This window comes from Anguilla rostrata, chromosome 17 (genome assembly GCF_018555375.3).
Source record: "Anguilla rostrata isolate EN2019 chromosome 17, ASM1855537v3, whole genome shotgun sequence".
In the NCBI taxonomy this organism is placed as follows: Eukaryota; Metazoa; Chordata; class Actinopteri; order Anguilliformes; family Anguillidae; genus Anguilla; species Anguilla rostrata.
In genome coordinates this window covers 28,900,289-28,912,540 of record NC_057949.1, presented here as the reverse complement: position 1 = coordinate 28,912,540, position 12,252 = coordinate 28,900,289, and the positions used below count along the sequence as shown (strand labels likewise).

Here is a 12,252-nt window from a genome sequence, read left to right as displayed (position 1 = left end):
GGTACGGGTAAGGGAAACACGGGGGCGGTGGGCGAGCTACAGGGAGAGGGCGGGGGGGAGTTCTCGGGAAGGAGGAGGGGCACGTACAGGAGGGCTCCGGACTGAGAGATGGGGGGCAGGAAGTAGGGGCGGCGGTCTCTGCGGCTTGGCTCCGCCCCCCGCTGCCCCGGGTCCGCCCTCCCCTTCAGTGACCCCGCCTCCTGCAGGGTCCTGCCCTGGCGATTGGCTGAGGCGGTAAGGCCGGGCGTGTCTCTCTCCGTGTCTGTGAGCCCCAGGCTCTCCAGCCAGCTGCACAGCGCCCTGTCCCCGCCACCCTCGGCATTGTGGGCCGGCACGCCCCGCCACTCGTTTCCAGGGTAATTTACCCTTCTTCCTTCCGTCCTTCTCCGCCTTTTCTTCCTTTTCCTCTCATCCGTGCGAGCTGCCCCGCCCGTGGGACCGTCGCCCTGTGCGGCAGGGCTCACCGCCCCCGCACCCACCCCCACCCCCGCCCCTCCCCAGCTCCCCTTCCTATCGCAGCGGGTCCTCGGCGACGGGGCGGGCTGGGGGCAGGGGCGTCCGCCGCCCTGCCTGTTCAGAGCCGCCGGCGGGCACATGCGCGCGTTCGCGGGCGCGGCGGCCCGGCGCGGGAGCTCCAGCGCTGGCGATGCCGCCCTGGCGAGGTCCCGGGTCCTCGCTGGCGTGCCCACGAAGCCGTCGGCTTGGGAGAGAGCGTCGCCACGGACGCGCGGCGTATCCGCGGGCAACACCGCCCGGGACCTGCGGAACACGGCCCTCAGGCGGCGGTGGGGGGGCAGCCCGGCGGACACGCCCGTCGGGCTGATGCTGCGGAAGAGGGGCGGGGCCCGGAGGCTGACGGGCCGCCTCTCTTTCACGCAGGCTCCGCCCACCCCGCTCTGCTCTGCCCCGGCACCGTCCCAGCATCCCACAGCCCCGCCCCCGAGCTCCGCCTTCCATCCCGTGTGCGACTCCGCCATCTCTCCGACCAATCGGGAGGCGAGGCGGACGGGAGCGTGACCTCTCACCTCAGGGCCCATGTGACCATGGTGTCCAGGTGTTCTTCCGGCTCAGGTGATGCGCAGACAGCAGCGCTTCCTCTGATCGGCTCTTTCTGGTGTTACGGACATCAGCCTGACAGCTCCTCCTGCTCAGCCTCTCTTTACCGCGGGGACTGGGCAGGTAACAGAGAACAGGTACAAAGACGAGCCTGAAAAATCCCCCTGAAATGAACACAGAAAAAGTTACATACAGACTGAAATGCATGACTGGAAATATTAATGCCGAAATGCATCCTCTCAGTGCCCCACTGCCTGCCAGCACCTGAAAGACCACTCCAGCAGACTGGATGAATAGTAGCTGGGTGATGTATGGATTTAACCCTTTAAAGGTGGCAGATCACAAATATGTGATTAGAATGTTCTTAACGGAACATTCTAATGCTGATGATGTAACAATCACTACTGGTCAGTTCTGGAGTTCTAGAACACTGACTTGGAATTTAGAAGAAAAAAAAACATTCCGAACAAAGAACATGCTCTTCAAAGGGTTAAGTTGGTGATGGGGAAGTGATGGACAGGAGTAGACAGGTGACACACAGGTGACGATGAGTCATATAAATATGGCTGAATGGCTAGGGTGGATAACTGACGCAGCTCAGGGCTGCCCAACCCTGTTCCTGGAGAATTACAGACCTGTAAGTGCTCATTTCAACCCTAACAAAGCACACCTCACATTCAACAGCTAGAGATCCACCACCCTTGTAGGTTTTCCCTCCAACTCTAATGAAGCACAACACCCTGAACAGGTAGAGCAGGGCTGCCCAACCCTGTTCCTGGAGATCCACCGTCCTGTAGGTTTTCATTTCAACCCTAATCTGACACACCTGGTTCTACGAATTAGCCGCTCTACAAAGGTCTCTAGCTGTTGAGTGAGGTGTGCTTTGTTAACGTTAGAGTGAAAACCTACAGGACGGTAGATCTCCAGGAATAGGCTTGAGCAGCCCTGAAGTAGATGGATGGATAGACTCACGCAAATATGGACATAAAAGGGTGAATACTGTACATTATGATGAGAGCAAACCATTCACCCCCGTGCAGGGTCACCATTTACCGAGCTTCAGAGAGGACAGGTGAAGGAACGCCAGACGCAGGCTGACATCCGCAGTTTTACTGAAAGTCACTCACCCCTCTGGCAGTCCCCCCGGGTGAACAGCCAGACAGTCCACAGGTTGTCCCATCCGCCCTGTCTCCCCTTCTGTCGCTCCCTGATGCCTGTGCACCTCTTACTCTTCTCTTCTGTAATCTGGACTCCTCTCCTCCTTCACACACTCCCTCCCTTTCTCCCTCTCCCTCCCTTTCATCCTCTCTGACTCTCCGACATGAAAGGTGGACACCCCCCCTCTTTTCTCCTTTTATTTCGAATGTCTGTCAATTATTAATGCCACATGACCACATCGCTTAGATCCAGCCTTGCCTCTGGCCCACTGATTCTCATCACACAAGCATTATTATCCATGCAGTGTGCGTGTGCGTGTATGTGTGTGCGTGTGTGTGTGTGCGTATGTGCGTGTTTGTGTGTGTGTGTATGTGTGTGCGTGTGTGTGTGTGTGTCTGTGTGTGTGTATGTGTGTGTGTGTGCGTGCGTGCGCGTATGTGTGTGTGTGTATGTGTGTGCGTGTGTGTGTATGTGTGTGTGTGTGTGTGTCTGTGTGTGTGTATGTGTGTATGTGCGTGCGTGCGCGTATGTGTGTGTGTGTATGTGTGTGCGTGTGTGTGTGTGCGTATGTGCGTGTTTGTGTGTGTGTGTGTGCGCGTATGTGTGTGTGTGTGTGTGTCTGTGTGTGTGTGTGCGTGCGTGCACGTATTAGTGTGTGTGCGCGTGTGTGTGTGTGTGTGTGTGTCTGTGTGTGTGTATGTGTGTGCGTGTGTGTGTGTGTATGTGTGTGTTTGTGTGTGCGCGTATGTGTGTGTGTGTGTGTGTGTGTGTATGTGTGCGTGCGTGCGCGTATGTGTGTGTGTGCGCGTGTGTGTGTATGTGTGTGTGTGTGCGTGCGTGCGCGTATGTGTGTGCGTGTGTTTGTGTGCGTGTGTGTGTGTTCTGCATAACAATGTCTCACCATTTTTCATGAAGGAGAACTGATGGTCATTTTGAGTTAAATTGCATTGCTTCTTGTGTAATATCCCAGAGTGTCAAAAAATGAGATTTCAGATTTCAAGTCTTGTCACTGATCTAAATTTAAAAAAAATCTTTTAGTTAGTTTTAGTTAGTGTAATGAAAAAAAATAAAATAAAAATCCACTGACAGATTTGAAATGCTTTATTTAATTAAAAACTCCCACATGACAGTTTTGCTCCTGTCTTTCCCATTTGGAGTGACTGGGAATTACGAAGGCAAATTTGCTACCCAAATAAAAAGTCCATCTCATTTCATAAACAACATTGTTAATTACTTATTTACGCTATGCATGTTAATTTAGTGAGCATTATTGGCTGCATTGCAACTGGTTTGGTGCCATTATGTTACATTACATTACATTGCATTACATGTATTTAGCAGAAGCTCTTATCCACAGAGAACTACAGCATAATCTAATGATCCCTAGCTTTTATTATGTTTGTAGTCATTGTCATTGATAAATAGATGTAGCTTATTTGGGGGGGGGGGGACTCAATGTTGCTTCCAAATGTTTGGACATGGTTGCATATTGTGCTTTCTAGATACCCATCCCAAAGGTAATGAGCTGGATGCCTTGATAGAGTGAGGTTTTAAGGACCCCCCTCCCCCCCACCCCCAAACCTTAAAGTGAGTTCCACATCCTTGCTAGCAATCCTCAGTGGAAGATCAGGAGCTTTAAAATGTATATTTTGATTATATGTTTAAATGTATATTCAGAACACAGTAGCTACTTTAAAACGTAAATGATGCCTATGTAAGATTTTTTGAAAAGGTATCAACAAATACATAACTATGAATGATTTGTGCATTATTATTTTGTTAACATTCAAATGAAAGAGCTTGAATCGACCTGTAAAACCTGTTTGTTCAACAAAGACAATCTGGGATTTAGTAGGCTACTTACTTTTAATTTAAAACACGCAGTTATGGAATTCTAAGAGAACTGTGGACCACCTGCGCTTGCTCAAATCAAAACACCGTAAACGTTCATTTCTGGGAATTCCTAGATTCTTGTCACCCAGCTAAACTTTAACAGCACAGATTCTTAAGACGAAGAATCTGAAGTTTTCAGAAACGTTGCCAGCAATTCAAGTGGAACCCTCATTTTGTACAGAGGGTGGCGCAATTTACACGAAAGACAAATACTCGAATACAAACATTCTGGTTGCGCAAAGTGCAAGCGGAAGTGCTTCACGAACAGTGGTCCGGGCGACCAGGCAACTCAGGAGCAACTGCGCGGTAAGGATGTGTACTTTTAATATCGACTAGATTGGCAAGTTAGCTTGATAAACGAATCGCACAAAGTCAAGGACGGGTGTGAGGCCAGACACTGGCAAAAGTATGGTGGCTGTTTGTCTTAACATTATATGTGAAGGCAGTTAGCTGGCGCGATATAGACCGAAAGGAAGCGGGCAAAGTCAAACGTAGGTTATCGGGGGATAGCTAACGTTAGCTAACTTTGTCTGAAAACCCAACGTAGCTACACAACAGGTCGTCCGTAAGCACAGTGATATCTACAACGATCTAGGTAACTCGTGGGCTTGTCTGATACAGTAACGCGAAATGATCATTTGCATGTACGTTGGTTTATTTATATGCGGGTACCTAACAACGTTGTTTAGTTGGCTTACGCTCACCTAGCGAGCTACGTTGCGCGCTAGACTTGAATAACTAGCTGACAGCTGGCACTGATTCATTGCAACACCGTTGGCCTATTTGTGTTGTTTTATTACTTCTGGGCGCTACAAAATTGCTTTTTGACTCAGATGAACATCAAAGTTTATGCATAGCAGACTCTACTGCAACTGGGTTATAAGTTGGTTTGAACGCCTTCTCAGTAATAATTCTTGGTGGATTTTGACCAGGAGAGTGATCTTCGAAGGACGGGGTCTTAATACTGTCTTTCCTCAAACAACCCCTGGACACGTATACAGTACTTCTGTGGTAACTTGACTAAAGAAGTTTGGGATTACTACTGGTTGTTTTCTTCTCCAGAATCACGTATCCGATATTGAGATCAATACTTTAAATGCGATCATTGGTAACAGCTGCCTGTTGAATCGTTTGACAAGATACAGCTGGCCTCTGAACTAGCCCCTTCTCCCCTCCCCTTCTAAAGACGTTTCTAACACTGTGCAAAAAAGGTTTAAAGAGTTCTCAAAATTAATTGCCATCGATGTTCCATCAATGTTCTGTTTTAGCAAATGTCACGTGTTTATTAATTATCTTTTATGTCCTGTTTTTCTTCTTTTTTTTTTTTTGGGTCTGTGGCTTTTCACAGATGGCTTACAGACTCATAGTCCGCAGGATCTGGAACGCGCCCGTGAAGGATATCCGCTGCCCCCATCTCTGCGCGTCCTCGGCCTCCCTGTTCTCCCGCGCGCCGTCGCCCTCCGTGTCCGTCACCTCCAGGCGGAACGTGTCCTTCAGCGTGCAGGACCAGGAGGATTTCACGGAGCGGGTCATCAACAGCAGCCTCCCCGTGCTGGTCGACTTCCACGCGCAGTGGGTACCCACTACATTACAGTAGATTCCATCACAGGCATTTAGCAGACGCTCTTATCCAGAGCGACGTACACAACTTTTTACGTAGCATTTACAGTACATCCATTTATACAGCTGGATATACCCTGAAGGAATGCAGGTTAAGTACCTTGCTCAAGGGTGCAACGATAGTGTCCTTCAACGGTAGTGTTCTACCGGGGAATTGAAGTCCAGTTCCTTACCCATTGTACTACACTGCCACTTTAGGGAGGAGGTCAAAGTTGTGTGGATACTTAGCCTGGCTATTCACATGTCTCCTATGATAACTATAACAATACTTGGTCAACAAACAACAAAACAATGCACGCATACCTGTTTCTTTACTGCAAGTATTTTTTCATATTAATAAATGGGAGTTAGTCCCTGTGGAAAACGAGGGAGAAATGGATGTTTTAATGTCTGAATATTCAAATTGCTGATATGTAACTGCCCTTCTCCATGCGATACGTCCTCCATGAGAGAGTGACCGCCAACTGTACAACCTGCGGAGTTCAGGCCGTTGTTCTTTCATCTAACGAAACAGTTAATTTAAGATACAACTTTAATATTCATCCGCTTCAAGGAGACGAATTGCATTGAAAAATAGACCTAAAGAATGACATCATCGCTAGCTGTGTATATTTCTGACTTTTTCAAGCACTGCCTGCCATAGACTCTTAGAACATGCTCTCACGTCACGGACTTGGTCTTGGAAAACATTTGATGAAACTAGCAGCGTCAATGCGAATCAAAGGAAAGAACCGTGTTTGTTATGAGTGACATCATGACCATAAAAAAATTAAGTGTGATAATAAAACTTTTAACCGTATAGAACTTGTCAGGTAGTGCACTTAAAAAGCTTTACAGCAAGAATAAAACAAACACAGATGAGACGCCATAAAGGTATCACAAAAACCAATACGAGTAGCGTGTATGTGAACTCGATATGAAACGATACTCGCTGGTTTCCATGCCCTGTGCATTGAGCCATAAACGGTATTTGTGTCATATGACTCATCTGCCAGGAGAAAATGGCAGTGAGGTGAAAGGGTAGTGTGCCAGGTGCATAGTCTCCTGTCTCATACATGTATATATGCCCAAGATTCATATATGGATACATAGGATACATATCATGTGAATTAGGATGAATTAAGATGATCGTTTTTTTTTTAATGACTATGGTGCATATTAGCAGAGTTGAGTTGTGTGTGTGAATTTGCCCCATGCTCACACAATATATAACGTATATAAAACATATCTTTGTTTTTTTTATTTTTTCTCTCTTTTTTCTTGAAGCTGGTGTGGCCCCTGTAAGATCCTCGGCCCCCGATTGGAAAAGGCAGTTGCTAAGCAACAGGGTCGTGTCGCCATGGCAAAGGTCGACATCGACGAGCACACAGACCTGGCCATTGAGTACGGGGTGAGAGAAGTCAGGCTGTGTGTTTACGTATTGGGGTTTTTTTTTTTTTTTTTTTTCCTTCTTGCTAGCCGGTGTGGCGAGACCAGGCCATTAACGGCGACTTCCCTTCCGCCCAATAGGTGTCGGCCGTCCCCACGGTGATTGCAATGCGGGGCGGTGATGTCATCGACCAGTTCGTTGGGATCAAAGATGAAGAACAGCTCGACTCATTTGTGGGGAAGCTCATTGAACAATGAACGTGTAGCTGACCCCCGCCCCCCCTCAAGACTGACTAGCAGCATAACCCCCCCCCCTCCCTTCCCCCATTTTTTTTTGTTTTTTCTGAGCCTATGGCCCCTGAGCTGGTACACCCCTCCACCCCCCAAAACGCACACACATGGGCACAAACGCATACGCACCCTTCAGCTCCCAGCTTCTGCCGACTCCTCTGTCCAGCGTGACCACAATGTGCTTCCCGCTCACCGCCAAGCTCGCGGCCGCGTGTTCGAATATTGGGAAAGACGATAAGAATAACGTTTCCTTAACCGTGACACTAACATTTGGGAAAGCACCTTGTAGTCAGGTTGTACAGGAGGCCTAAATTTGTTGCTCGTCTCTTTCGTTGTCTGTCGTTCCTTTGATATTTATAGGTATTTGTCTGTGCATCTCGTTTGGAGTTGTGTTTGTGTGTGCCTGCATGTGTGCCTACCTGCTTCTCTCTCTCTCCGAATGTAAGACGGTTCCTTCAGCCACCTCTCAAACTGGTGAAAGAGCCTTTTAGTTTTACAATAGACTGTACGGGGACTATACCGTGTCGCTCAGAACCGCCTATATAGTATAAAGTATACCAGAGACTGAGAAATGCGGTGGTTTTGAGCGAGGTCCGCGCATATTGCTGTCTGCAGTTGTCGATGTTGTCCACATGGGGGCGGCCGTTCTTTATCCTGGCCGCGGAAAAAAGCCCTCGATCTTGAGGCCGGTAAGTCGTTTTATGCCGCTATGCCTAAAAAGCGAAGCGTGGAATGTGTCTGTCATTCAGTGTGTAGGCCTACGCATCTCAGACAATCCTCGTCGCTCTGTATTGACTGTGAAATTTTCATTGTACAGGAAATGCATATAAGGTTATGGGTTCGATTTAGATTTTATTTTAATTAAATATAAGAAGTGAATTAATAAAATATATTAAAGGTTATTTATTGGCGTGTGTGACCTGGTGTCTTGATCATAAAAATATGATGTCATGATTATGGCGGCAGAGCTACTCTTAAAAAAAAATAAAAAAAACCGCTGGATTATCCAAGTCTCCAAGCCAACGGATGGTAATAGTCAAAAACAGAACACGAGTGGGTAAAAATACAGAGAATAAACAAAAGCTTTATATTCCTTGATAAGGGACGGGGGTCTCCTATTTTCCGTGTCAAAGCACAGACGGCGTTTTGCCTCAAGTGGTGTAAAGGTTACTTTGAAATACCCCCGAGGCGTTTAATAAAACTGCGCTAACTCAGAGCGAGCTGCAACGCCCGGCTGCATCCACCCTTCCTCGGTAATAATTCCTCGTGCCACCTCAGCACCCGCTGTCCAGGCGCTAGTGCCGCGCAAGCTGGAAGGGCGGGCCGCGGGCAGATGTTCGCTCAGCACCTCTCTTTAACGCCGTTTCCGCAGTGATTGTGCTCCACCATCGCTGAGTAATCCTGATTTTCAGTCTGCAATTGTGCGCTGCAGTTGTCTTCGCGCGCCAAAGATTTGTGTTATCAAGTCCGATGTTTTCTTTGGAGATATGCTGCCACTGCGAATCTTTATGTCGGATTTATGTGTAGGCCTAGGTCTATAAAACTGAATGTCATAACTTGAAAATACACACGTGCTGTTGCAGTGTAGCTATATCGTGGCTCATCAAAGTAAATAGATTACATACTACCCGTGTAAATAACAGTATGGGGAAATGCAGAACTGTAGTGTGTGTGTGTGTGTGTGTGTGTGTGTGTTAAAGGGAGGAGGAAAATGATTTGGTGCTTAACTTAATTCATGTAAATATTACTGGTACAAACAGGATGTTCAACAGAACTTGGAAAGATCAAAGAGCAATGGTGTGTTACGAACGCAAGAAACATTTGAAAGTCTTTCTCATGAAGGTGTGGTAGCGACGGGTAAATAGTTGCCCTAGATTTCAGAAACTGCGCTAATGTGGAAGTGTCAGGTTACTCCACCTTATCCATTACAGCATTACATTTCTGTTCTCCCAATAGCATGACATAAATGCCACAAATGTCATTGCAGTCGCCTTTCTATGGTTTTTTTAACCACCTGTGTGAGTCCCGTTCTCCCCCTCTCTCTCTGTCTCACCCTCTCTCTCTCTCCCTCTCTCCACTCCTCTCTCTCTCTGTCTCTCAATTCAATTCAGTAAGCTTTATTGGCATGGTAAGGGTACACTTACATTGCCAAAGCATTCACTCACATGACAAATATAACAGACAGGCAATAACAATTTAACTACAATAAACAGAAAAAATATAAAATCCAGACAATCCACAGAAATAAAATTCTACAACTAGAACATAACGCATACAAAATGTCAATGAACTATAATAATTTTACTTTTCTGGTGTCAATGTTACTCCCTGTCCCTCAGTTTGTCTCTCTCTCTCATTCCCTCTCCCTCTCTCTCTCTCTCTCTCTCTCTCTCAATCCCTCTCCCTCTCTCCCTCTCACTCCCTCTCTCTCCACTCCTCTCTCTGTCTCTCTCTCTCACTTCCTCTCTCTCTCTCACATGCAGTCACACCTCAGGGTCTGCCTGCCGTCCAGAGACCATTATAATAGTGACAGATAAAATCTGTGAAATTCCCTGTGACTCCCTTTCTGGTTCACTACTTCATCTACTCACCTTCTCCCCGCCAGGGAGCAAAAAAAGAAAAAAGGGGGGGGGGGGTGACGGAGCTCTTTGGAGGTTTGGCGGCAGTGTAACCCTACACCTCTTCCGCAAAAAACAATAGACCACACCTCCAGCTCCCTCTGTCTCTCTCTCGGCTGGCGTTCTGTTACCATATAAGGGAAGAAAAAAGACGGAGGAAACCAGTGACTGTTGAACGAGTGAGAAAAGAGAGTAACTAAAATTCCTCGCTCCTCTACCTCCCCCCCCTCCCTCTCTGACTCAAGCTGTTAATATTTACTCTGCGTTTTTTTTGCGCGAGCAGCGCCGCTGTCTGCTGACCTGCGCCAGGGCTGGGTCCTGGTGTCCAAGCGCCGCACGCAGCCGGGTCTGGGCACGGTTTGAGAGCAGCGCGTGTTTACAGTAAACGCGCCGACCCTGTTTGCGCTCGAGGCGCTGCGTTGTCCTGCAGGCGGTGCGTACGTCTGTGCGTCTGTACGTCTGTGTGTCTGTACGTCTGTGCGTCTGTATGTCTATACGTCTGTGCGTCTGTACGTCTCCTGGGCGACAGTGAACTAGCGTTCCGCCCGACGCGGGGGCATTACTTAAGACTTCCCCTCTTTTTTTTCTTTCCTTTTTGTCCTAAAATGCACGTGACCATGCTTGAGTACATGGAACCTCTGTGTGGTGTGTTTTTTATTTTTATTTTAATAAAATGTTTTTGAATTGGGGGTGGGGGTGTGTGGGGGGGAGGGAAAGAAGATGGGATTTGGAGAAAAGAGGAGGGAGCTCTTCCTCCCCTCTGCCCGAGCGTTCCAGACTTTCGTGCGCCTCTGTCTGTTCTTATCGCCCCTTCCTGTGTCCCGAGCGCTCAGGGAAAAAGGGGAACGATGGAGTTTGGGTGTCCGAGACCGGGACGGGCGATAGCTGTTACATTACACATTACAGACATTTAGCAGACGCTCTTATCCAGCGCGGCTTACACAACTTTTACACGCCATTTACATTTATGCAGCTGGATACATACTGGAGCAATGCAAATTAAGTACCTTGCTCGAGGGTACAACGGCAGTGTCCGACCCGGGAATCAAACCTGCAACCTTCAGGTTACAAGCCCAGTTCCTTGCCCGTTATACCACACTGCCGCCCACTGTAATAGCCGTAACTTAGCCACAGCCACTTGCACCGCCGTGGCGGGAGTTTGTGCCCATTGTCGCCATGGTTGCGTTTCCCGCTGTTGTGCCGTATATATCAATTAGCAAAGCCGTGTTTTCCCCACAGCGCCACTCTGCTGGGACAAAGGAGCCCCAGGGCCCATCGATCATTCAATCATTCAGTCATTCAGTCATTTAAACATTTCATCATTTCGTCTATCTGCAGGAAGCAGGGGAGACCGTGTGTGGGAGGAACATGGCAAAGTGCTGAAAGAGGGAGAAGCACAAAGACAGTTAAACGTGACTCTGTGTGTGTGTGTGTGTGTGTGTGTGACTGTGTGTGAGAGTGTAAGAGTGTGTGACTGTGTGTGTGTGTGTGAGAGGGTAAGAGTGTGTGTGTGTGTACATGTGTGTGACTTTCTGTGAATGTGTGCGTGCATGTGAGTGTGTGCATGTGTCTGTGTGTCTGTGTATATGTCTATGACAGCGTTAAATGGATATTCCTGTCGAAACAAATCAAGCACCATTGTAGTTTGTTGGCTTTGGCAGGTTCAGAGGAAAGGCAAGTATACACTAAAACACACAGATCTATAGGTTTTCAAACACCGCATTACATTATATTTGGAAGACATTTTTATCCAATGCCACGTACAATAAGTGCGTACCCCAGGTCGTTGGAACAACTACAGAACACAGGTCACATAAGGTACAGCTCTCATAAAGTATCAGTTGTCCATAGCTAAGCCGTGAACATCAAGACACCCAATTCATTTATACAGGCATGATGGCTCACTACTTTCTTCATCTTGTGGGTGACATAATCATTCTGCACATCCAGAATGGCAAAAATTCCCTGCCGTCACTGTAGCCGGGAGGGGGGGAGGGGAGGGGAGGGGTGGGGTGTATGGGTCAGAGAGAAGGAGGAGATGGGGGGGGGGGAGGTCAGGACTGTCCATATTTGGTAATTTCACACTTACTATCTGTTTTTCTGGGCTGGTCATGTCCTTACTGTTTCCAGAAAGGGAACAGAGAGGGACACAGCCGTGTGTTCAGAGCACAGCTGTGTCAGAACTCCCGTCCTCTAGTTTCTCCGTCTGGCAGTGTAGTACAATGGTTAGGGCACCGGATCTGTGTCC

The 12,252-nt window shown here is 48.0% G+C and overlaps 1 protein-coding gene and 1 long non-coding RNA gene across 3 annotated transcripts; one reads left to right on the top strand and one right to left on the bottom strand.

The window, feature by feature from the left end:
• Nucleotides 1-4,269: 4,269 nt before the first annotated feature.
• LOC135243450 (thioredoxin, mitochondrial-like) lies at nt 4,270-8,288 on the top strand. 2 transcript variants are annotated; one of them, XM_064315317.1, is made up of 4 exons: nt 4,270-4,413; nt 5,456-5,679; nt 6,994-7,117; nt 7,237-8,288. In XM_064315317.1, exons 2-4 carry the CDS (start codon nt 5,456-5,458, stop codon nt 7,351-7,353), a joined length of 465 nt encoding a protein of 154 aa, XP_064171387.1. In that variant the 5' UTR covers nt 4,270-4,413; the 3' UTR covers nt 7,354-8,288. The 2 variants fall into 2 exon arrangements, with proteins under 2 accessions (XP_064171387.1, XP_064171388.1); XM_064315318.1 differs by lacking the exon at nt 4,270-4,413 and adding an exon at nt 4,561-4,702.
• Nucleotides 8,289-9,487: 1,199 nt separating this feature from the next.
• Nucleotides 9,488-10,514, bottom strand: LOC135243451 (uncharacterized). Its single transcript, XR_010326633.1, has 2 exons — nt 10,305-10,514; nt 9,488-10,128 (listed from the first exon to the last, which is right to left on the bottom strand). It is a non-coding gene; the product is annotated as an uncharacterized LOC135243451 (long non-coding RNA).
• Nucleotides 10,515-12,252: the final 1,738 nt, after the last annotated feature.

Coding starts and splice junctions, on each gene's coding strand:
- LOC135243450 (XM_064315317.1), top strand. CDS start 5,456: ATGGCTTACAGACTCATAGTCCGCAGGATCTGGAACGCGCCCGTGAAG. Junction 5,680..6,993: donor CTGGTCGACTTCCACGCGCA/GTGGGTACCCAC, acceptor TTTTTCTTGAAG/CTGGTGTGGCCCCTGTAAGA. Junction 7,118..7,236: donor ACCTGGCCATTGAGTACGGG/GTGAGAGAAGTC, acceptor TCCGCCCAATAG/GTGTCGGCCGTCCCCACGGT.